The following is an 18,563-nucleotide window of genomic DNA, read 5'->3' on the forward strand; positions in this document are numbered from 1 at the left end:
AAAGATTTTCATAATGCTTCAAGTGAATGCAAAACTTCATTTAAAATAACATGTCTGAGGGATGTCCTCGTAGATAAAGGTCCACACATTTACCATTACTCATAGAGTAGCGGAATCTGCTGATGATAAAAGACGTCACAGTGACTATGGAGGAAGAGGACGGAACATGACGGGGGAGGGGGGTTACTGGGTGTAAATATAAAATAAGATCTTATTACCTCCTTTTCTGCCATTTCCAGCAATGTCTCCTCTCTACTTCCTCCCGACTCACCTCTCAACAGGAACTTCCTATTTATACCCAACATCACTTCCTGTCTTCCATAGAGACTTCCTGTCTGTGGATACCATAGAGATTTTCCAGCTTGGTATAAGCAAGATCAGCACCTGGTGGAGCCCAGAGGAACCGTAGCAGAAGAAATTTTGCATAACATGGTTATGGTCGAATTTGGTGTTTTAAAGAGTTCCGCCCCCCCCCCCCCTTTTTTTTTTTTTTTTTTTTTAAGTCAGCAGCTACAAATACTTTTAAAATATGGACACTCACCTGTCCAGGGCGCCTGCGATGTCGGCACCCGAAGCCGATCTGTCCCTTGGGTTGCCACATCATCCCTTTTAATCCAGGAAACACGTTAATTACACGGGTTCTGTGGCTGATTAAAGTGGTAATTAAACTCACTCGGTGCCTTATCTGTATTAAAACAGCCTCAGAACACGTGTAATTCATATGTGTACCTGGATTAAAAGGGATGATGTGACCACCCTACTTGGCTCTCGGGTGGAGGCGCCGCCATCTCCGGTAAGGGAATCAGGAAGCAAAGCCTTGCTGTCTTGTGGGACCCGTGTGTCTCCCAGAAGACAGCGGGGGCGGAGGAGGCGACGGACATGGCGTAGATATCAATGGATACTGCGGCTATCTATGCCCGGAAATGGGAGCAAATACCTGGATTACACAGGTATCTGCCCCCCCCCCCCCCAAAGATGGCAAATTTGACAATAGGGGAGGGGGGGGTGAATTCCGAAAAGCTTAAGTTCCATTTTTGGGTGGAACTCCGCTTTAAGAAGTATTCTCAGCGACTAATAAAATGCTAAAAGATCAATGTGGCCCTCGAAACGTTTACATTTATACCACCACTATAACACAGGTGTACAGATGACCTAGGACAGTGATGGCGAACCTTGGCACTCCAGATGTTTTGGAACTACATTTCCCATGATGCTTAGCTACACTCCAGAGTGCATGAGAATCATGGGAAATGTAGTTCCAAAACATCTGGGGTGCCAAGGTTCGCCATCAATAACCTAGGACATAAAGTGAAGGTATAAAAAAAACAACTAAAATTTAAAGATCAATATATTTGTAGAGCCCTTGGCTCAGACTAATTATGGTAAAGTTCTGGTTTCTGTACCGGTTCAGCTGGGTTGTGCCGGTTTCCCACTTGGCCGCGGGTGTCGCTGCCACCACCGGTAAGTGTTGGAAATGCAACAGGCTGAATGCATTGGGTACCTCTTTTGCTCAGAAAGAGCCCAGGGCGGGAGCGGTTCACCCGCTGTGCATTCTGGGCAAGGGTACTTAGGTGCAGGCGCCATATTTTGTGGGGTTCGTTATCCCGACCTTGTGGCCCTCCTGGCCTGAGGTGCGTGCTGCCTTCTTCTACGTCTCGGGGGGGGGGGGGGGGGCGGCTGGCCCGAGGCTTCGTAAACTAAGAGGGTGGGCCCAAAAGCCTTGGGGCCTACCGATCCAGGGGTGGTCCTGTGCTGTCTTGCCTGCGGGGAGAAGCTACGCGACTAAAAGCCGCTCGGCTGTTATGCCGGAGGAGCGGGAGGGGACGACCCCCCCCCCCCCCCGCGCCGTTCTTACCGGTGCTCCCGTTCAATCGGGAGCACCGATCGCACATCCGCCGCTTCCAGCGGCTAGGGAGGGACTGGAGTGAAGCCGTAAGCGGCTTCATTCCAGTCTCCTAATTGTAAACACGGAAGCGACGTCATGACGTCACTTCCCATTTACTCGGCTGCCAATGGCGCCGGATTTAAAAATATATACACTATTCAGAATCGCCGAAAACGGCGATCTGAATAATTTGAAGTGTAAAGGAGAGATGGGTGGTCTTTTAGACCCCCCCCCCAATCCCTCCATAAAGAGGACCTGTCACCACCTATTACTGTCACAAGGGATGTTTACATTCCTTGTGACAGCAATAAAAGTGATCAAATTTTTTATTTTTTTTAAAAAAATATTTATTAATTTTAAAATAAATAAGATTTTTTTTTTAAAGCGCCCCCCCCCCCTCCGTCCCCGCGAGCTCACGCAGCAAAGAAAACGCATACGGAAGTCGCGCCCGCATATGTAAACGGTGTTCAAACCACACAAGTGAGGTATCGCTGCGATCGTCAGAGCGAGAGCAATAATTCTATCACTAGACCTCCTCTGCAAAGCTAACCTGGTAACTGGAAATTTTTGTTTTTAATGCGTCGCCTATTGAGATTTTTAGGTACCGTAGTTTGTCGTCATTCCACGAGTGCGTGCAATTATATAAAAGTGTGACATGTCTGGTATCCATTTACTCGGCGTAACATCATCTTTCACATTTTGCAAAAAAATTGGGCTAATTTTACTGTTCCGTTTTTTTTTTTTTAATTCATGAAAGTGTCCCCTTTTCCCAAAAAGTTGCGTTTAAAACACCGCTGCGCAAATACCACGTGACATAAAATATTGCAACAATCGCCATTTTATTCTCTAGATTCTCTGCTTAAAAAGTATATATATATTTATATATATAATGTTTGGGGGTTCCAAGTAATTGGATTTTAACTTGTAAACACCAAATGCCAAAAATAGGCTTAGTCACGAAAGGGATATATATATATATATATATATATATATTATTTTTTTTATTATTTTTTTTTTTTTTTGGCAGTATTGATGGTTTACATTTATTATCAATGAGAAATCTAACTAAACTTTATTAGAAGTTCCAGAACGTTATAGTACAGTAAAACCTCGGATTGCGAGCGTAATTTTCTTTTCCGGGAAACATGCTTTGTAATCCAAAGCACTTGTATATCAAAGCGAATTTCCCCATTAGAAATAACGGAAACTCGGATGATTCGTTCCACAACCATTTATTCACAAGTCCTTCAGTTTATAGTCCATACAAAAAGATTATAGCAGGGCTCGACAAACCCCGGGCGCGAGGTCGCATTTGAAGAGTTAGAATTCGAATTCGAATTCGAATTAGCGACCTGGCGCCTGGGGCAGCACACCCCCCCCCCCCCCCGGCGTGATCTCGTCGGGCCGCGCCGCCGCTGCCCGGTAATTGAGTCCTCAGCTTTGAGGCCTTCTGCGATCCTATGATTCCTTCTGGAATCTGGCGCCCTCTTGTGGTGGCCATTGGTATGACAACCAGCAATGCTAATGAAGCTTCCCCTGCCTGTTTTCACTGCCCACCTATCTCCTTCCCTTTACTTAGAACCCCTAAACATTATATATATTTTTTATTCTAACACCCTAGAGAATAAAATGGCGGTCGTTTCAATACTGTCTGCCACACCGTATCTGCGCAGCGGTCTTACAAGCGCACTTTTTTTTGGGGGGAAAAATTATTTATTTAATTAAAAAAATAAGACAACATTAAAGTTAGTCCAATTTTTTTATTTTTTTTTATATTGTCAAAGATAAATGTTACGCCGAGTAAATTGATACCCAACAGGTCACGCTTCATAATTGCGTCCGCTCCCGGAACGGCGACAAACATTTACCCTTTAAAATCTCCATAGGGGACGTTTAAAAAATTCTACAGGTTGCACGTTTTGAGTTAAAGAGGAGCGTCTAGGGCTAGAATTATTGCTCTCGCTCTACCAATCGCTGGCGATACCTCACGTGTGTGGTTTGATCTACGCTTTCATATTCCCCTCACCCGTCTCCATGCCAGGCCAGGGACAGGTCCGGATCGCCGTTACTGACCTGGCTCCTAACTTTTTTTAGCTGGCTCCTAGATTCCAAGCAAAAAAGTCAAGCCCTGGATTATAGCAATGTGACCGGGTTGTGTAACCATAAAAGGTCCATCCACTAATGGAAGCCTCTACAAGGGGATTAGAAGCCATATCCAGCAGGAGCTCCAGGGTATAAAAGAGAAGAGAGGCGCCTCTAAGTGTAGCAATACGGTTACATTTAATAAGAAAATTAAAGATTACCACGCTCAAACAACAATCTAAATAAAAATAAAATAAAAATATATAAAATAAAAATAAAGCAGCTATCAAAATTGTGAGATAGACACAAATACAAATAATAGAGTCCAATGAGACGGCGCTGAAAAACAAAATGGAAAAACCCAAAAATAACTATTCCCAACAGTGAACGTAGGTGAAGTACAACACAAGATAACACGTGAAAATTTGATCAACAGTCCATAAAAAAAAAAAAGCATCGGTGTAGGTTCTTGGGAAATCCACCTCTCGAAGACCGTGCACCTCCACCACATAAAATGCGCGCTTACCAGAAGGCAGGCTTTAGCAAGCCTGTGGCTAAAAATTACCCAGCCAAGGCCTCTATCCGGGGAGACGTTGAGGGTGATCTAGGGTGTGGTGTGTGTGAGTGCAGAGGGGAAGTACTAAAGATTTGGAATTGGTGGGAAAGGTAAAGGCAAGGAGGATATGGAAAGTGGGAAAGGGAGGTATATGGGGGGGTGAGAGAAAAAAAGGAGGGGAGGTTGAGTGGAAGGGGTCTTTAAATGGAGCATCTAGATACCTGGGAAGGAGAATGAGGCTCTGTGAGGTCTATATCACTTGGATATTCTTGCCATTTGATAGTTGAGTGGGATACATGGGCCTGGTCTTGACAGTTGGGAGGGCCAGATGGGCCTGGTATTGATAGTTGGAAAGACCAGATGGGCCTGGTCTTGACAGTTGGGGGGGGGGCAGATGGGCCTGGTCTTGACAGTTGGGGAGACCAGATGGGCCTGGTCTCGACAGTTGGGAAGGCCAGATGGGCCCGGTCTTGACAGTTGGGAAGGCCAGATGGGCCTGGTTTTGACAGTTGGGGGGGCCAGGTGGGCCTGGTCTTGACAGTTGGGGGGGCCAGATGGGCCTGGTCTTGACAGTTGGGGGGGCCAGATGGGCCTGGTCTTGACAGTTGGCCCCCCAACTGTCGAGACCAGGCCCATCTCGCCAGATGGGCCTGGTCTTGACAGTTGGAGAGACCAGATGGGCCTGGTCTCGACAGTTGGGGGGGGGCAGATGGGCCTGGTCTTGACAGTTGGGGGGCCAGGTCTTGACAGTTGGGAGGGCCAGATGGGCCTGGTATTGATAGTTGGGAAGACCAGATGGGCCTGGTCTTGACAGTTGGGGGGGGCAGATGGGCCTGGTCTTGACAGTTGGGGAGACCAGATGGGCCTGGTCTCGACAGTTGGGGGGGGGGGCAGATGGGCCTGGTCTTGACAGTTGGGGGGCCAGGTCTTGACAGTTGGGAGGGCCAGATGGGCCTGGTATTGATAGTTGGGAAGACCAGATGGGCCTGGTCTTGACAGTTGGGGGGGCAGATGGGCCTGGTCTTGACAGTTGGGAAGGCCAGATGGACCCGGTCTTGACAGTTGGGAAGGCCAGATGGGCCTGGTTTTGACAGTTTGGGGGGCCAGGTGGGCCTGGTCTTGACAGTTGGGGGGGCCAGATGGGCCTGGTCTTGAAAGTTGGGGGGGCCAGATGGGCCTGGTCTTGACAGTTGGGGGGGCCAGGTGGGCCTGGTCTTGACAGTTGGGAGGGCCAGATGGGCCTGGTCTCGACAGTTGGGGGGGCAGATGGGCCTGGTCTTGACAGTTGGGAGGGCCAGATGAGCCTGGTCTTGACAGTTGGGAGAGCCAGATGAGCCTGGTCTTGACAGTTGGGAGGGCCAGATGAGCCTGGTCTTGACAGTTGGGGGGGCCAGGTGGGCCTGGTCTTGACAGTTGGGGGGGCCAGGTGGGCCTGGTCTTGACAGTTGGGGGGGCCAGGTGGGCCTGGTCTTGACAGTTGGAAGGGCCAGATGGGCCTGGTATTCACAGTTGGGAAGACCAGATGGGCCCGGTCTCGACAGTTGGGAGGGCCAGATGGTCCCGGTCTTGACAGTTGGGAGGGCCAGATGGGCCTGGTCTCGACAGTTGGGGGGGGCAGATGGGCCTGGTCTTGACAGTTGGGAGGGCCAGATGAGCCTGGTCTTGACAGTTGGGGGGCCAGATGGGCCTGGTCTTGACAGTTGGGGGGGCCAGGTGGGCCTGGTCTTGACAGTTGGGGGGGCCAGGTGGGCCTGGTCTTGACAGTTGGGAAGACCAGATGGGCCCGGTCTCGACAGTTTGGAGGGCCAGATGGGCCCGGTCTCGACAGTTGGGAGGGCCAGATGGGCCCGGTCTTGACAGTTGGGAGGGCCAGATGGGCCCGGTCTTGACAGTTGGGAGGGCCAGATGGGCCTGGTCTCGACAGTTGGGGGGGCAGATGGGCCTGGTCTTGACAGTTGGGAGGGCCAGATGGGCCTGGTCTTGACAGTTGGGAGGGCCAGATAAGCCTGGTCTTGACAGTTGGGAGGGCCAGATGGGCCTGGTCTTGACAGTTGGGGGGGCCAGATGGGCCTGGTCTTGACAGTTGGGGGGGCCAGGTAGGCCTGGTCTTGACAGTTGGGGGGGCCAGATGAGCCTGGTCTTGACAGTTGGGAGGGCCAGATGGGCCTGGTCTTGACAGTTGGAAGGGCCAGATGGGCCTGGTATTCACAGTTGGGAGGGCCAGATGGGCCTGGTCTTGACAGTTGGGAGGGCCAGATAAGCCTGGTCTTGACAGTTGGGGGGGCCAGATAAGCCTGGTCTTGACAGTTGGGGGGGCAGATGGGCCTGGTCTTGACAGTTGGGAGGGCCAGATAAGCCTGGTCTTGACAGTTGGGAGGGCCAGATAAGCCTGGTCTTGACAGTTGGGGGGGCCAGGTAGGCCTAGTCTTGACAGTTGGGGGGGCCAGATAAGCCTGGTCTTGACAGTTGGGAGGGCCAGATGGGCCTGGTCTTGACAGTTGGAAGGGCCAGATGGGCCTGGTATTCACAGTTGGGAGGGCCAGATGGGCCTGGTCTTGACAGTTGGGAGGGCCAGATAAGCCTGGTCTTGACAGTTGGGGGGGCCAGATAAGCCTGGTCTTGACAGTTGGGGGGGGCAGATGGGCCTGGTCTTGACAGTTGGGAGGGCCAGATAAGCCTGGTCTTGACAGTTGGGAGGGCCAGATAAGCCTGGTCTTGACAGTTGGGGGGGCCAGGTAGGCCTAGTCTTGACAGTTGGGGGGGCCAGATAAGCCTGGTCTTGACAGTTGGGAGGGCCAGATGGGCCTGGTCTTGACAGTTGGGAGGGTCAGATGGGCCTGGTCTCGACAGTTGGGAGGGCTAGATGGGCCTGGTCTCGACAGTTGGGGGGCCAGATGGGTCTGGTCTTCTTGACATTTGGGAGGCTGGGTTTGACCTTGACAGGATGGGTGGCTAGCTGGGCCAGGAATGGTTATGTCAGAACCAGGATCACATGTCCTGGCTTAGATATGAATGTTATTGTTTGGAAAAGGAAAAAACATCTGGAGAAACCAAGTTTTCCTGAATTTTTTAACACTCATCTCTGTTTTTCAGTGCCTTTCCCATCACTGGCCTGGACCACTCATGGAGACAATGAGGGCAGGATGTTCGGCCTGCATAATTATGGTGCACACCAAGCAACTAGCAATGTCAGAAGAAGGAGGTCACCAGGAGAAGTCCACACACTTTGGTCTAGGTTTCCTTAATGAGCTCGGTCCCCCTTAGGAGATGCCTCCTACACCCGATGGGTTTGTCACCTGTTTGGATTCTCATAGCAGATGAGACGGTTTCTCCCCCATGTGAGACCTCTGATGTATGATCAAGTCCGAATTCCGCGCAAAACTTTTTCCGCACGCCAAACACCAATGAGGCTTCTCGCCGCTGTGAGTCCTTTGGTGTCTGGCTAGGTCCGACGTACAAATGAAACATTTCCCGCACTCAGGACAGCAATACGGCCTCTCGCCTGTGTGGGACCTCTTGTGCACGACGAGGTCCGACTTTTGTAGGAAACGTTTCCCGCACTCTGAACACATGTGAGGCTTCTCGCCGGTGTGGGTTCTTCGGTGCCTGGCGAGGTCTGATTTATGGACGTAACATTTCCCGCACTCGGGGCACCAATGCGGCTTCTCGCCCGTATGAGACCTTCGATGTACCACAAGATACGATTTACATGCAAACCTTTTCCCACACTCTAAACACAAATAGGGCTTCTCGCCCGTGTGAAGTCGCTGATGCACGTCGAGCGCGGCCTTGTTTACATAACATTTCCCGCACTCGAGACAGGAATGAGGCTTCTCGCCCGTGTGAGACCTTTGATGGACATCAAGGTCCGATTTCCGAAAAAAACATTTCCCGCACTCTAGACACAAACATGGCTTCTGGTCCCGGTGAGTTCTTTGGTGTCTGGCCAGCTCTGAGGAACAAGAAAAACATTTGGCGCACTCAGAACAAGAAAACGGCTTCTCGCCTGTGTGAGACCTCTTGTGCACGACGAGGTCCGATTTCTGTAGGAAACATTTCCCGCACTCCGGGCAGAAATGAGGCTTCTCGCCCGTGTGGGTTTTTGTGTGTCGCGCAAGGGCCGATTTATGGGCGTAACGTTTCCCGCACTCGGGACACGGGTATAGCTTCTCGCCCGTGTGAGATCTTTGGTGGACAACAAGGTCATATTTATGGGAAAAACTTTTCCCGCACTCGGAGCATAAAAATGGCTTCTCGCCAGTGTGAGTTCTCTGATGTCTGACCAAAAGGGATTTCTTAGGAAACTGTTTCCCGCACTCAAAGCACGTGTGGCACTTCTTTCCAAAGCTGATGTTTTCCACCGGAAAAGGATTCCCGCCCTCGGAGAAGTAAAAGGGTTTCTGCTCTCTGTCACTTCTCCGATTGTGGGCGGAAGGTTCCTCAAGACCAAAGGGATCTGGTGATCCATCCATACCATGAAGTCCTGGGGTAACAGAATGTGATTTAATGAAGGAAGGGTCCTCAGGATTGGTGAAATCCGGTGATCTGCCCACGTTCAGAGGTCCAGGATGGAGATCTGAAAGAACAAGGTTTCTTCCCCAACAATCTCCTCTGATGCCTTCACACATTGGAAAATCCTCTGAACTTTTCATGTTGCTTCCAAGTCCTGAAAAAAAAAAATATATATTACTGCTGGAGATCAGTGGATTGGTTCCCCTGGATCGGGATTATCATCATCATTTCTAGATCACATTTTTCGTAAGGAGATTATCAATGCTGACCCTACGCTCAGTCCAGTTCCTCATCAAATAATCCGCTAGAGGTCCCTTGGAAACATTACCAGGTCATTCTTCTATGCATGAGACACGGTAAGAAGGTGATGGAACCGATGAGTATCACCCTTCATAAATGTGACCAGGAATTATGGGGCCAATCCACCCAATCCTACTGTCCTCCGTTAATATCCTAATAAGAAAGGGCTATACACACACACACACACACACACACACACACACACACAAAGATAGATCGATGACATTCTCAGTCTTGGCCTACTTCTGGTTCCAGAAGTTTTTTGCTTTGACAAGCACACTGCCGAAAAATGTGTTCATTTAATTTATTTTTTGTTTTTCAGGTCATTCGTTCTCAGTCTTGGCTTACTTCTGGCTCCAGAAGTTTTTCTCTTTGAAGAAGTCATGAGTCACGTGACGAAACGCGTCAGGGTGGAGCCACATGAACTCAATACGCCCAGAACCCAAAGTAAGTGACAATAGATTGATAACATTCTGAGTCTTGGCTTACTTCTGGTTCCAGAAGTTTTTTTCTCTTTGACGAGGTCATGAGTCACATGACGAAACACGTCAGTGTGGGGCCACATGACGTCATTAGGCCCAGAACACAAAGTAAGCGATGATAGAGCGATAAAATTCTCAGTCTTGGCTTACTTCTGGTTCCAGAAGTTTTTCTCTTTGATGAGGTCATGAGTCACATGACGAAACACGTCAGCGTGGGGCCACATGACGTCATTAGGCCCAGAACCTAAAGTAAGCGATGATAGAGCGATAAAATTCTCAGTCTTGGCTTACTTCTGGTTCCAGAAGTTTTTCTCTTTGATGAGGTCATGAGTCACATGACGAAACACGTCAGTGTGGGGCCACATGACGTCATTACGCCCAGAACCCAAAGTAAGTGATGATAGATCGATAACATTCTGAGTCTTGGCTTACTTCTGGTTCCAGAAGATTTTTCTCTTTGACAAGGTCATGAGTCACATGACGAAATGCGTCAGTGTGGGGCCACATGACGTCATTACGCCTAGAACCTAAAGTAAGCGATGATAGATCGATAACATTTTCAGCCTTGGCTTACTTCTGGATCCAGAAGTTTTTCGCTTTGACCAGTAGACATGTGCACTGCCGAAAAATGTATTAGTTTTCGTTTCATTCATGTCATTACGCCCAGAACATAAAGTAAGCGATGATAGAGTGATAAAATTCTCAGTCTTGGCTTACTTCTGGTTCCAGAAGTTTTTCTCTTTGACGAGGTCATGAGTCACATGACGAAACACGTCAGTGTTGGGCCACGTGTGACGTGACGTCATTAGGCCCAGAACCCAAAGTAAGTGATGATAGATAACATTCTGAGTCTTGGCTTACTTCTGGTTCCAGAAGTTTTTTCTCTTTGACGAGGTCATGAGTCACATGACGAAACGCGTCAGAGTGGTGCCACGTGACATCATTACGCCTAGAACCTAAAGTAAGCAATGATAGATTGATAACATTCTCAGCCTTGGCTTACTTCTGGATCAAGAAGTTTTTCACTTTGACCAGTAGACATGTGCACTGCCGAAAAATGTATTAGTTTTCGCTTCATTCATTTTTATTTTTTTTACTTTTCGGGTCATTCGTTATGATCGCAATTCATAAATTAGAAAAAAAAATAATAAAAAAAAGAAATCGAAATTTCTAAAAATTTCGAGAAAAAAAAACAGAAATAAAAAATAAAATAAAAAAAATAAAATAGAAAAAAGTCAGAAATTCAAAAAACTGAAACTATTATAAGTATTAGAATTTTCTTTCAAATTTGGCTGTTAGTGAGCGTAATGAATACAAATTTGTCCAAAGTTACGAATTATCCAAAATAATGAATACCGCATCTAAACAAATGGAACGGAACTAATTAAAAATAAATGATAATAAACATACTACTAAAAAAAAAAAAAAAAAATATTATTATTATTGTCATTTAATTTTATTAATTTGTTACGTTCTATTCTTTTAGATGCGGCATTCGTAACTTCGGATAAATTCGTATTTGTTACGTTTGCTAACAGCCTAATTCAAAAAGGAAATTCCACTAATTTAATAGCTAGTAATTGAGTTATTATTAGTTAGTTATTATTTCAGATTTTCTAAATTTTCAGGGTTTTGCATTTCCGAATTCCTGATTTTTTTTTTTTTTTGAATTTCCGATTTTTTTCGAATTTCCGATTATTTTTTTTGACTTTCCGATTTTTTGTTTTTTTTTATTTTCAATTTTTTTTCGAATTTCAGATCTTTGGAATTATTTTTCGAATTTACGAATTTTTTCGAATTTACAAATTTTTTTGAATTTCAGATTTTAGGAATTTTTTCGAATTTCAGATTTTAGGAATTTTTTCGACTTTACAAATATTTTTGAATTTACGTTATTTTTTTTTAAAAAAAATCTTTTTCGAATTTCAGATTTTAGGAATTTTTTCGAATTTACAAACTTTTTCGAATTTACGTTATTTTTAAAAAAAAAAAATCTAATTTTTTTTAATTTCAGATTTTACTAATTTTTTCGAATTTACAAGTATGCGGAAAAGCTCGTTAATTCGGATGTTTCCGAATGAATGAATTTGTCGAGATTCGTTAAAAAAATAAAAAAAAATTTGGAACGAAACGAATTGCACATGTCTAGGGATTATCATCATCATTTCCGGATCATCAGATTTTCCATAAAGAGATATTGAATGCTGACCCTACGCTCAGTCCACTTCCTAATCGAAAAATACTGCTAGAGGTCCCTTGGAAACATTACCAGGTCATTCTTCTATTCATGAGACACGGTAAGAAGGTGATGGAACCGATGAGTATTACCCTTCATAGGTGTGACCAGGAATTATGGGGCCAAACCACCCAATCCTACTGTCCTCCATTACTATATTAATAAGCTAATAAGAAAGGGCTATACACACACACACACAAAGATAGATCGATGACATTCTCAGTCTTGGCCTACATCTGGTTCCAGAAGTTTTTAGCTTTGACGAGTAGACATGTACACTGCTAAAAATAATTTGTTAGTTTTCGTTTCATTAATTTTTTTTTCAGGTCATTCTCAGTCTTGGCTTACTTCTGGTTCCAGAAGTTTTCCTCTTTGAAGAAGTCCCGTGACGAAACGCGTCAAAGGCCATTACGCCCAGAACCCAAAGTAAAGCCAAAGTTATACACATAGACCGGGGGATTGATGTTATTCTTTTAGGAGGCAATGCTCTGCTGTTAAAAGTAACATTCTTAGTCTCCACTACCCACCAATGCCGATCTCTACAAGAACGTCCTCCTCTTTAATTGTCACCAACTTGACCATCTCCTCCACAGTCTGCTGATCACCCCTCACATACGTCTCTTCTTCTTCTTCCTCGTGACGCTCGACTTTCGTTTTAGTCATTTCTTCGTTCTGAAGAAGCAAAATGGTGAAAGAAATATTTAAAATGAAGAAATAATAAAGAAGAATGTTGGCTTGAATGTTATACAACCATGGCGGTGAGCTCAGGACCTCAACTCCACCTACCTGATGATGGTGGGGGATGGTGTGGTCCTCCTGTGTGTAATCCCGGGAGTACAGAGGACGGGGACATCTCTCTGGTGGGTTCCCATTACTGGATCCATCTGTAGGAAACACACACACTGACTGAATACATTGTTTCTATGTGTTTATCAGATGATGGGGGATCTAGGTGGAGCCTCCGTACTGCTCTCTCCTTTACAATAAAGTCTCCTCTTACCCGGTGATGTGAGGGGCGGCTGATTGGCCATCATGACGTCCTTGTAGAGATCCTTGTGTCCTTCTAAATACTCCCACTCCTCCATGGAGAAATAGACAGTGACATCCTGACACCTTATAGGAACCTGACACACACAATGATACAGTCACCATCCAGACACATCCCTTGCCTGTTACTGGATAATGTCCCAGAATTCCCAGAATCCTCCTCACCTCACTCATCAGAAGTTCAATGATCTTGTTGGTGACTTCTAGAATCTTCTTGTCATTTCTTTTAATTGTCATGGAGAGAGTTGGAGGTACCTTGATGGTCACCTGGCCACCAGACTTCATAGGGGGCACTTTCTGTAATAAAAGAACAACGGTATCAGGACATGGAGGAAAGAGGGACAGAGGGGGGGCGTGGCCTGGACATGGCGGTGTGAGGACGTGATCTTGCAGAGCTCCTGGGCTTGATCCCCTCCTCGACTATATTTCATTATTCTTACCTACCTACATTGCTATACTGCTATACTGCTATACGGGCATGTCGCCTTCCAAGCGGCACAGAACACGAGCCAATACCCAAGGGACGGCTAAAAACCCGCTGGAAATCCGCCGCTTCTTTGAGCAGATTCCGCCTGCTCCTTCGGGTTACGAGACCGCAACTCCACGTGGTTCGGGCGGCAGAATTGCAAGGGACTCCCCGCCGCGGGAAGATCCGGTAAGCCTGGCCAGTCCTACATCCAACACGAGCGCTCCCGCGAGCGCCGCTAGCGAGACCAGTGAAACAGCCGCATCGCCTAGAGAGATGTCTCCCAGGGACCCCGCCGTGATTGTGGACAGTGATATCCGAGCGCTTTTACAAGCACTCCCAACACGAACGGACATAGAGGCATTGATCCTACGTGTGGAGGAGACTCACCGGCGGGATATTCAAGTGATGCGGAATGAAGTAGGTGGCCTATCCGAACGGATGAGTGCAGGCGAATCGTCCGTTACAGCACTCGAGAACCGGGTGCTGTTATTAGAACGTTCGAGAGACCAACACCAGGAAGAGGTGACTGCCCTACATCTTCAATTAGAAGAAGCAGAGGATCGGAGCCGCCGCTCTAACATCAGGCTGCGTGGCATCCCAGAGTCGCACGGAACTGACAACCTCGGAGAAGTGGTAAGGTCTATTTTACGTGAAGTAGTAGCAGACCCTGATATGGACTTTGAACTAGACAGGGTACATAGGACATGGGGTCCAAAGTCAGTGGAGCCTACGAGACCGCGAGATGTGATCTGCTGCTTTCATCGTTATGTGCAGAGGGAGACGACCCTCCGATGTGCCTGGGAACATGGCGCACTGGAGTTCAATGGTGCACAGATCCAGCTTCTCCCAGATCTCTCCAGGGCTACACTGCGTCGAAGAGCCTTGCTCAGACCATTGTTGGATATAGCGAAGCGGGGGGGTTTTTCCTATCGCTGGGGATATCCATTGTCGGTGACTTTTCGGAAGGAGTCGTCTTCGTTTAAACTGCAGACTCCTGCGGATCTGCCAGCGCTGTTTGATTATTTTGGAGAAGTACCGTGCTCGGTACCGGACTGGTTGCTACCCCTTCCACGACCCACAGGTAGATCGGGAACCCGTCAGTATCAGGGTCCTCCGCCCCATCACCGTCCGTAGTTAGGCGAGTGACGGAGAGTGACATCTAGAGATCCCCAACGCGAGTAGACGGATGGGTGCCCACCCCCCCTTGTCCCCCTGTTGATGGATTAATCACTAACCTCTAACCCCTTCATCCTAACTGATGGTTTTCTTAGTAGCCCCCGGATTGCTTCTCCCTCCCCCCCCCTGTCCTGTTGGCCCTGGACCGTTCAGGTTCCCACCGTGTACTGGCATTTGGTTGCCGTTTCTCCCGTGCCATTTTTGCCCAGTGAGTGTGGCTCTGTTGATCGCTCCCGGTTATAGGGATGCGGCCGGAGCCTCTTGGGTATGGGATAATGTGAGATAATGGATGGGGGGAGGGGGGTGGCTAATTTGGTGGGCAGTATAGATTATAGTTTATATCATATTCTGAAAATATCTGAAATATCTGAAATTTTTCGATAAATATTTCTCGGAAAAAACAAGGTCAATGAATATCCCTTATTAGGTCTGCCACCTGTCATCTGTGGGGGGTGACCCATTGGGAGGAGCCATTGGACGACTGTTGAATGTCGCCCTGGGGGTTGCTCCCTTGGGTCCCTTTGGGTGACCCTTGCCAGAGATATTGTAAGATACCTTGGGATATTAAACGGGAAATGTTTATGGGTTAACAATAGAATTTGAGATTGATATGTGCTGGGTAGGGGGGGTGGAGGAGGATGGGGTGGTTTTTTTTTTTTATTTTTTTTTTATTTTTTTTTTACCCCTCCCCTCCCCCCCCCCCCTCCTCTAGCAATACTTATTGCAGGGAAGTCCGCCATCACGGAAAGAAAATGATACCTTGGTTGATTTCATGGAGAAGTGAGGGGGTTATCTTTCTTAGGTGACTTGGGAGGGTGGATGACAGGGTGGTTGGGGGGATCCCGTTCTGGTCTGGTGGGGATTGCTCCGATGGGTTCATTCTGGTGTCTAGTGATGGACGAACTTCCGACGGGACGTTTCGCGAACGCGAAATGCGAACGGACCCAAACGTTCGCGAAACCGAACGTTCGCCGCGGGCCCCATTGACTTCAATGGGAGGCGAACTTTGCAAACCTTCATGTCGAATTTGCGGCCACGTGGTAATTATTAGGGGGTAAAACGTAGTCCCACCATCTGGACAATGACATAATACATGTATGAGGTGAATTTGGGATCGATAACTACAAGCATTTTTATTTTATTTGGGAAATTGTTCTAACAATTCAGGACTATGGAGCTAATGAAGGCAATGGAGGAGAGGGAAGGTCAGGGACCAGGGTAGGCAAAGAAGAGGGTGCAGGAGATGATCACCAGCAGCGTGACATACCGGAATGACACATGCACCGTGATAGAGGCATCTGACAGCAGCACCGTAATACAGAGCACTGACAGCAGCACCGTGACATACAGCGCTGACAGCAGCACCGTGACATACAGCGCTGACAGCAGCACCGTGACATACAGCGCTGACAGCAGCACCGTGACATACAGCGCTGACAGCAGCACCGTGACATACAGCGCTGACAGCAGCACCGTGACATACAGCGCTGACAGCAGCACCGTGACATACAGCGCTGACAGCAGCACCGTGACATACAGCGCTGACAGCAGCACCGTGACATACAGCACTGACAGCAGCACCGTAAGCAGCCCCAGGAGGAAGTCAGCACAGCACAGGGATGGTGTGATCCCCTCATAATAAGAACCCCCAGGAGGAAGTCAGCACAGCACAGGGATAGTGTGATCCCTTCATAATAAGAACCCCCAGGAGGAAGTCAGCACAGCACAGGGATATCATAAGCAGCCCCAGTAGAAATATGACACCGCTCAACCTCTTCAAAGAGGAGGGTAGGGGCATATAGTACGGTGTGCTTTTTTGGGTCAAGGAAGTGAGCCAAATGAATTAAGAAGGTCTGTGTGCTTGATTAAAAAAATAGTTTATAGACATATACATGGTCTACTGGTCACATGTGTTGAATTCCTCCGAGATCCATGCCTCATTCATTTTTAGAAATGTGAGGTAGTTAACACTGTGGTGAGCTAGGCGAGTACGCTTATCGGTCACAATCCCCCCTGCTGCGCTGAACGTCCTTTCGGACAGGACACTGGATGAGGGGCAAGCCAACAGTTCGATTGCAAATTGGGCAAGCTCTGGCCAGAGGTCAAGCCTGCCCACCCAGTAGTCTAGGGGTTCATCACTCCTCAGAGCGTCCACATCGGCCGTTAACCCAATGTAGTCGGACACCTGACGGTCTAGGCGTTCCCTGATGCTGGATCCGGATGACACCTGTCGATGGGTCGGCTGAAAGAATGACCTCATATCCGAAGTCACCAACACATCTTCAAACCGGCCTCTTCTTGCAGGCGCTGTTGGATTGGTACCCGCAAATCCTTCTCTGGGAGTGGGAATTGCTCCTCTGCCAGCGCACGCAAAAGCAGAATGCAGCATTTCTCGAAGCAAGGCCTGGAAGTGCTGCATTCTGACAGCCCTCTGCGACGGCGGTAACATTTCCGCCATTTTGTGTTTGTACCGGGGGGTCTAAGTACGTTGCCACCCAGTACTGGTCCTTGACCCTCATGCTTTTTATACGGGGGTCCCTATTAAAACACTGGAGCATGAAGGCCCCCATTTGCACTAAAGTGGAAGCGGTGTGGTGGCCTGGCTCCTGCTCATCATCCAGGATAATGTCGTCCTCTTCATTCTCCTCTCCCCATCCTCGCACAACAGGGATCCCAGAAAGGTTTAAAGCATGCTCTTCTTGCTCCTGCTCATCCGCCCCGGCACCATCCTCCTCTGACTCCTCATCAGACTCCTGTTGTTGACTTGTCTCAGATAGAGTAGCCCCCCCTGGGAATTCATCCAGCATTGCGACTTCCTCATCTTCCCGCTCCTGCTCCTCCACAGCCTGATCAATGACACGACGCAATGCACGCTCCAGAAAGAAGGCATAAGGTACCATGTCACTGATGGCGCCATGGCTGCGACTGACCAGTTTGGTGATCTCCTCAAATGGCCGCAGAAGTCTGCATGTGTCGCGCATGAGCAGCCACTGGCGCGGTGAAAAAAAACCCAGCTCCCCAGAACCGTTTCTTTCGCAGAGTTCATACAGGTAGACGTTAACTGCACGTTTCTGCTGGAGCAGCCTATCAAGCATATAGAAGGTTGAGTTCCATCGCGTCAGGCAATCGCAAATAAGACGTCTGACCGGCAGATGGTGTCGCCGCTGAATGTCAGCAAGGCGAGCCATGGCCGTGTAAGATCTTCTGAAATGGGCCGAGATTTTCCTTGCCTGCCGCAAGATGTCCTGGACCCCAGGGTATTTGACAAGGAATCGCTGCACGACCAAGTTTAAGACGTGTGCCATGCACGGCACGTGCGTGATTTTGCCCTGTTTCAATGCGCTAAGCAGATTGGCACCGTTGTCACACACCACTTTACCAACTGTCAAATTGAGCGGTGTTAGCCACTCATCTGCCTGTGAACGCAAAGCTGAAAGGAGTGCCGGGCCAGTGTGGCTCTTTGCTTCCAGGCACAACAGACGCAGCACGGCATGGCAACGTCTCACCTGGCATGTGGAATAGGTTCTGGGGAGCTTGGGCGGTGCAGTGGAAGAGACGCTAGCAGCGGAAAAGGAGGAGGCAGCTGAGGAGGAGAGGGAGGAGGATGGAGTAGGAGGAGGAGAAGAAGAGTCAGGCCTGCATGCAATCCGTGGCGGTAAAACCAAATCTACACGGGTGCCACGGGTTACATGCTTGACGGCCGTCAGAAGGTTCACCCAGTGGGCAGTAAAACTGATATACCTTCCCTGCCCGTGTTTGCTAGACCACGTGTCTGTGGTCAGATGTATCTTGGCACCGACACTGTGTGCCAGAGATAC

The 18,563-nt window shown here is 48.3% G+C and overlaps 2 protein-coding genes across 2 annotated transcripts in view; one reads left to right on the forward strand and one right to left on the reverse strand.

Annotated features, from left to right (window-relative positions):
- The window catches only part of LOC143955620 (uncharacterized), a 231,789-nt gene that overhangs the window by 139,334 nt on the left and 73,892 nt on the right, over positions 1-18,563 (forward strand). The window lies entirely within an intron of this gene.
- The window catches only part of LOC143955384 (uncharacterized), a 44,159-nt gene that overhangs the window by 12,110 nt on the left and 13,486 nt on the right, over positions 1-18,563 (reverse strand). The window contains exons 3-8 of the mRNA XM_077465443.1: positions 13,266-13,397; positions 13,054-13,177; positions 12,840-12,937; positions 12,581-12,725; positions 7,839-9,189; positions 219-369 (exon numbers count right to left, since the gene is read on the reverse strand). Coding sequence (XP_077321569.1) covers positions 219-369; positions 7,839-9,189; positions 12,581-12,725; positions 12,840-12,937; positions 13,054-13,177; positions 13,266-13,397 — 2,001 coding nt within the window. The remainder of the gene's footprint in view (positions 1-218; positions 370-7,838; positions 9,190-12,580; positions 12,726-12,839; positions 12,938-13,053; positions 13,178-13,265; positions 13,398-18,563) is intronic.

Source organism: Lithobates pipiens, unplaced genomic scaffold, assembly GCF_037356315.1.
Source record: "Lithobates pipiens isolate NorthernLeopardFrog02 unplaced genomic scaffold, aLitPip1_a1.2 Scaffold_35, whole genome shotgun sequence".
In the NCBI taxonomy this organism is placed as follows: Eukaryota; Metazoa; Chordata; class Amphibia; order Anura; family Ranidae; genus Lithobates; species Lithobates pipiens.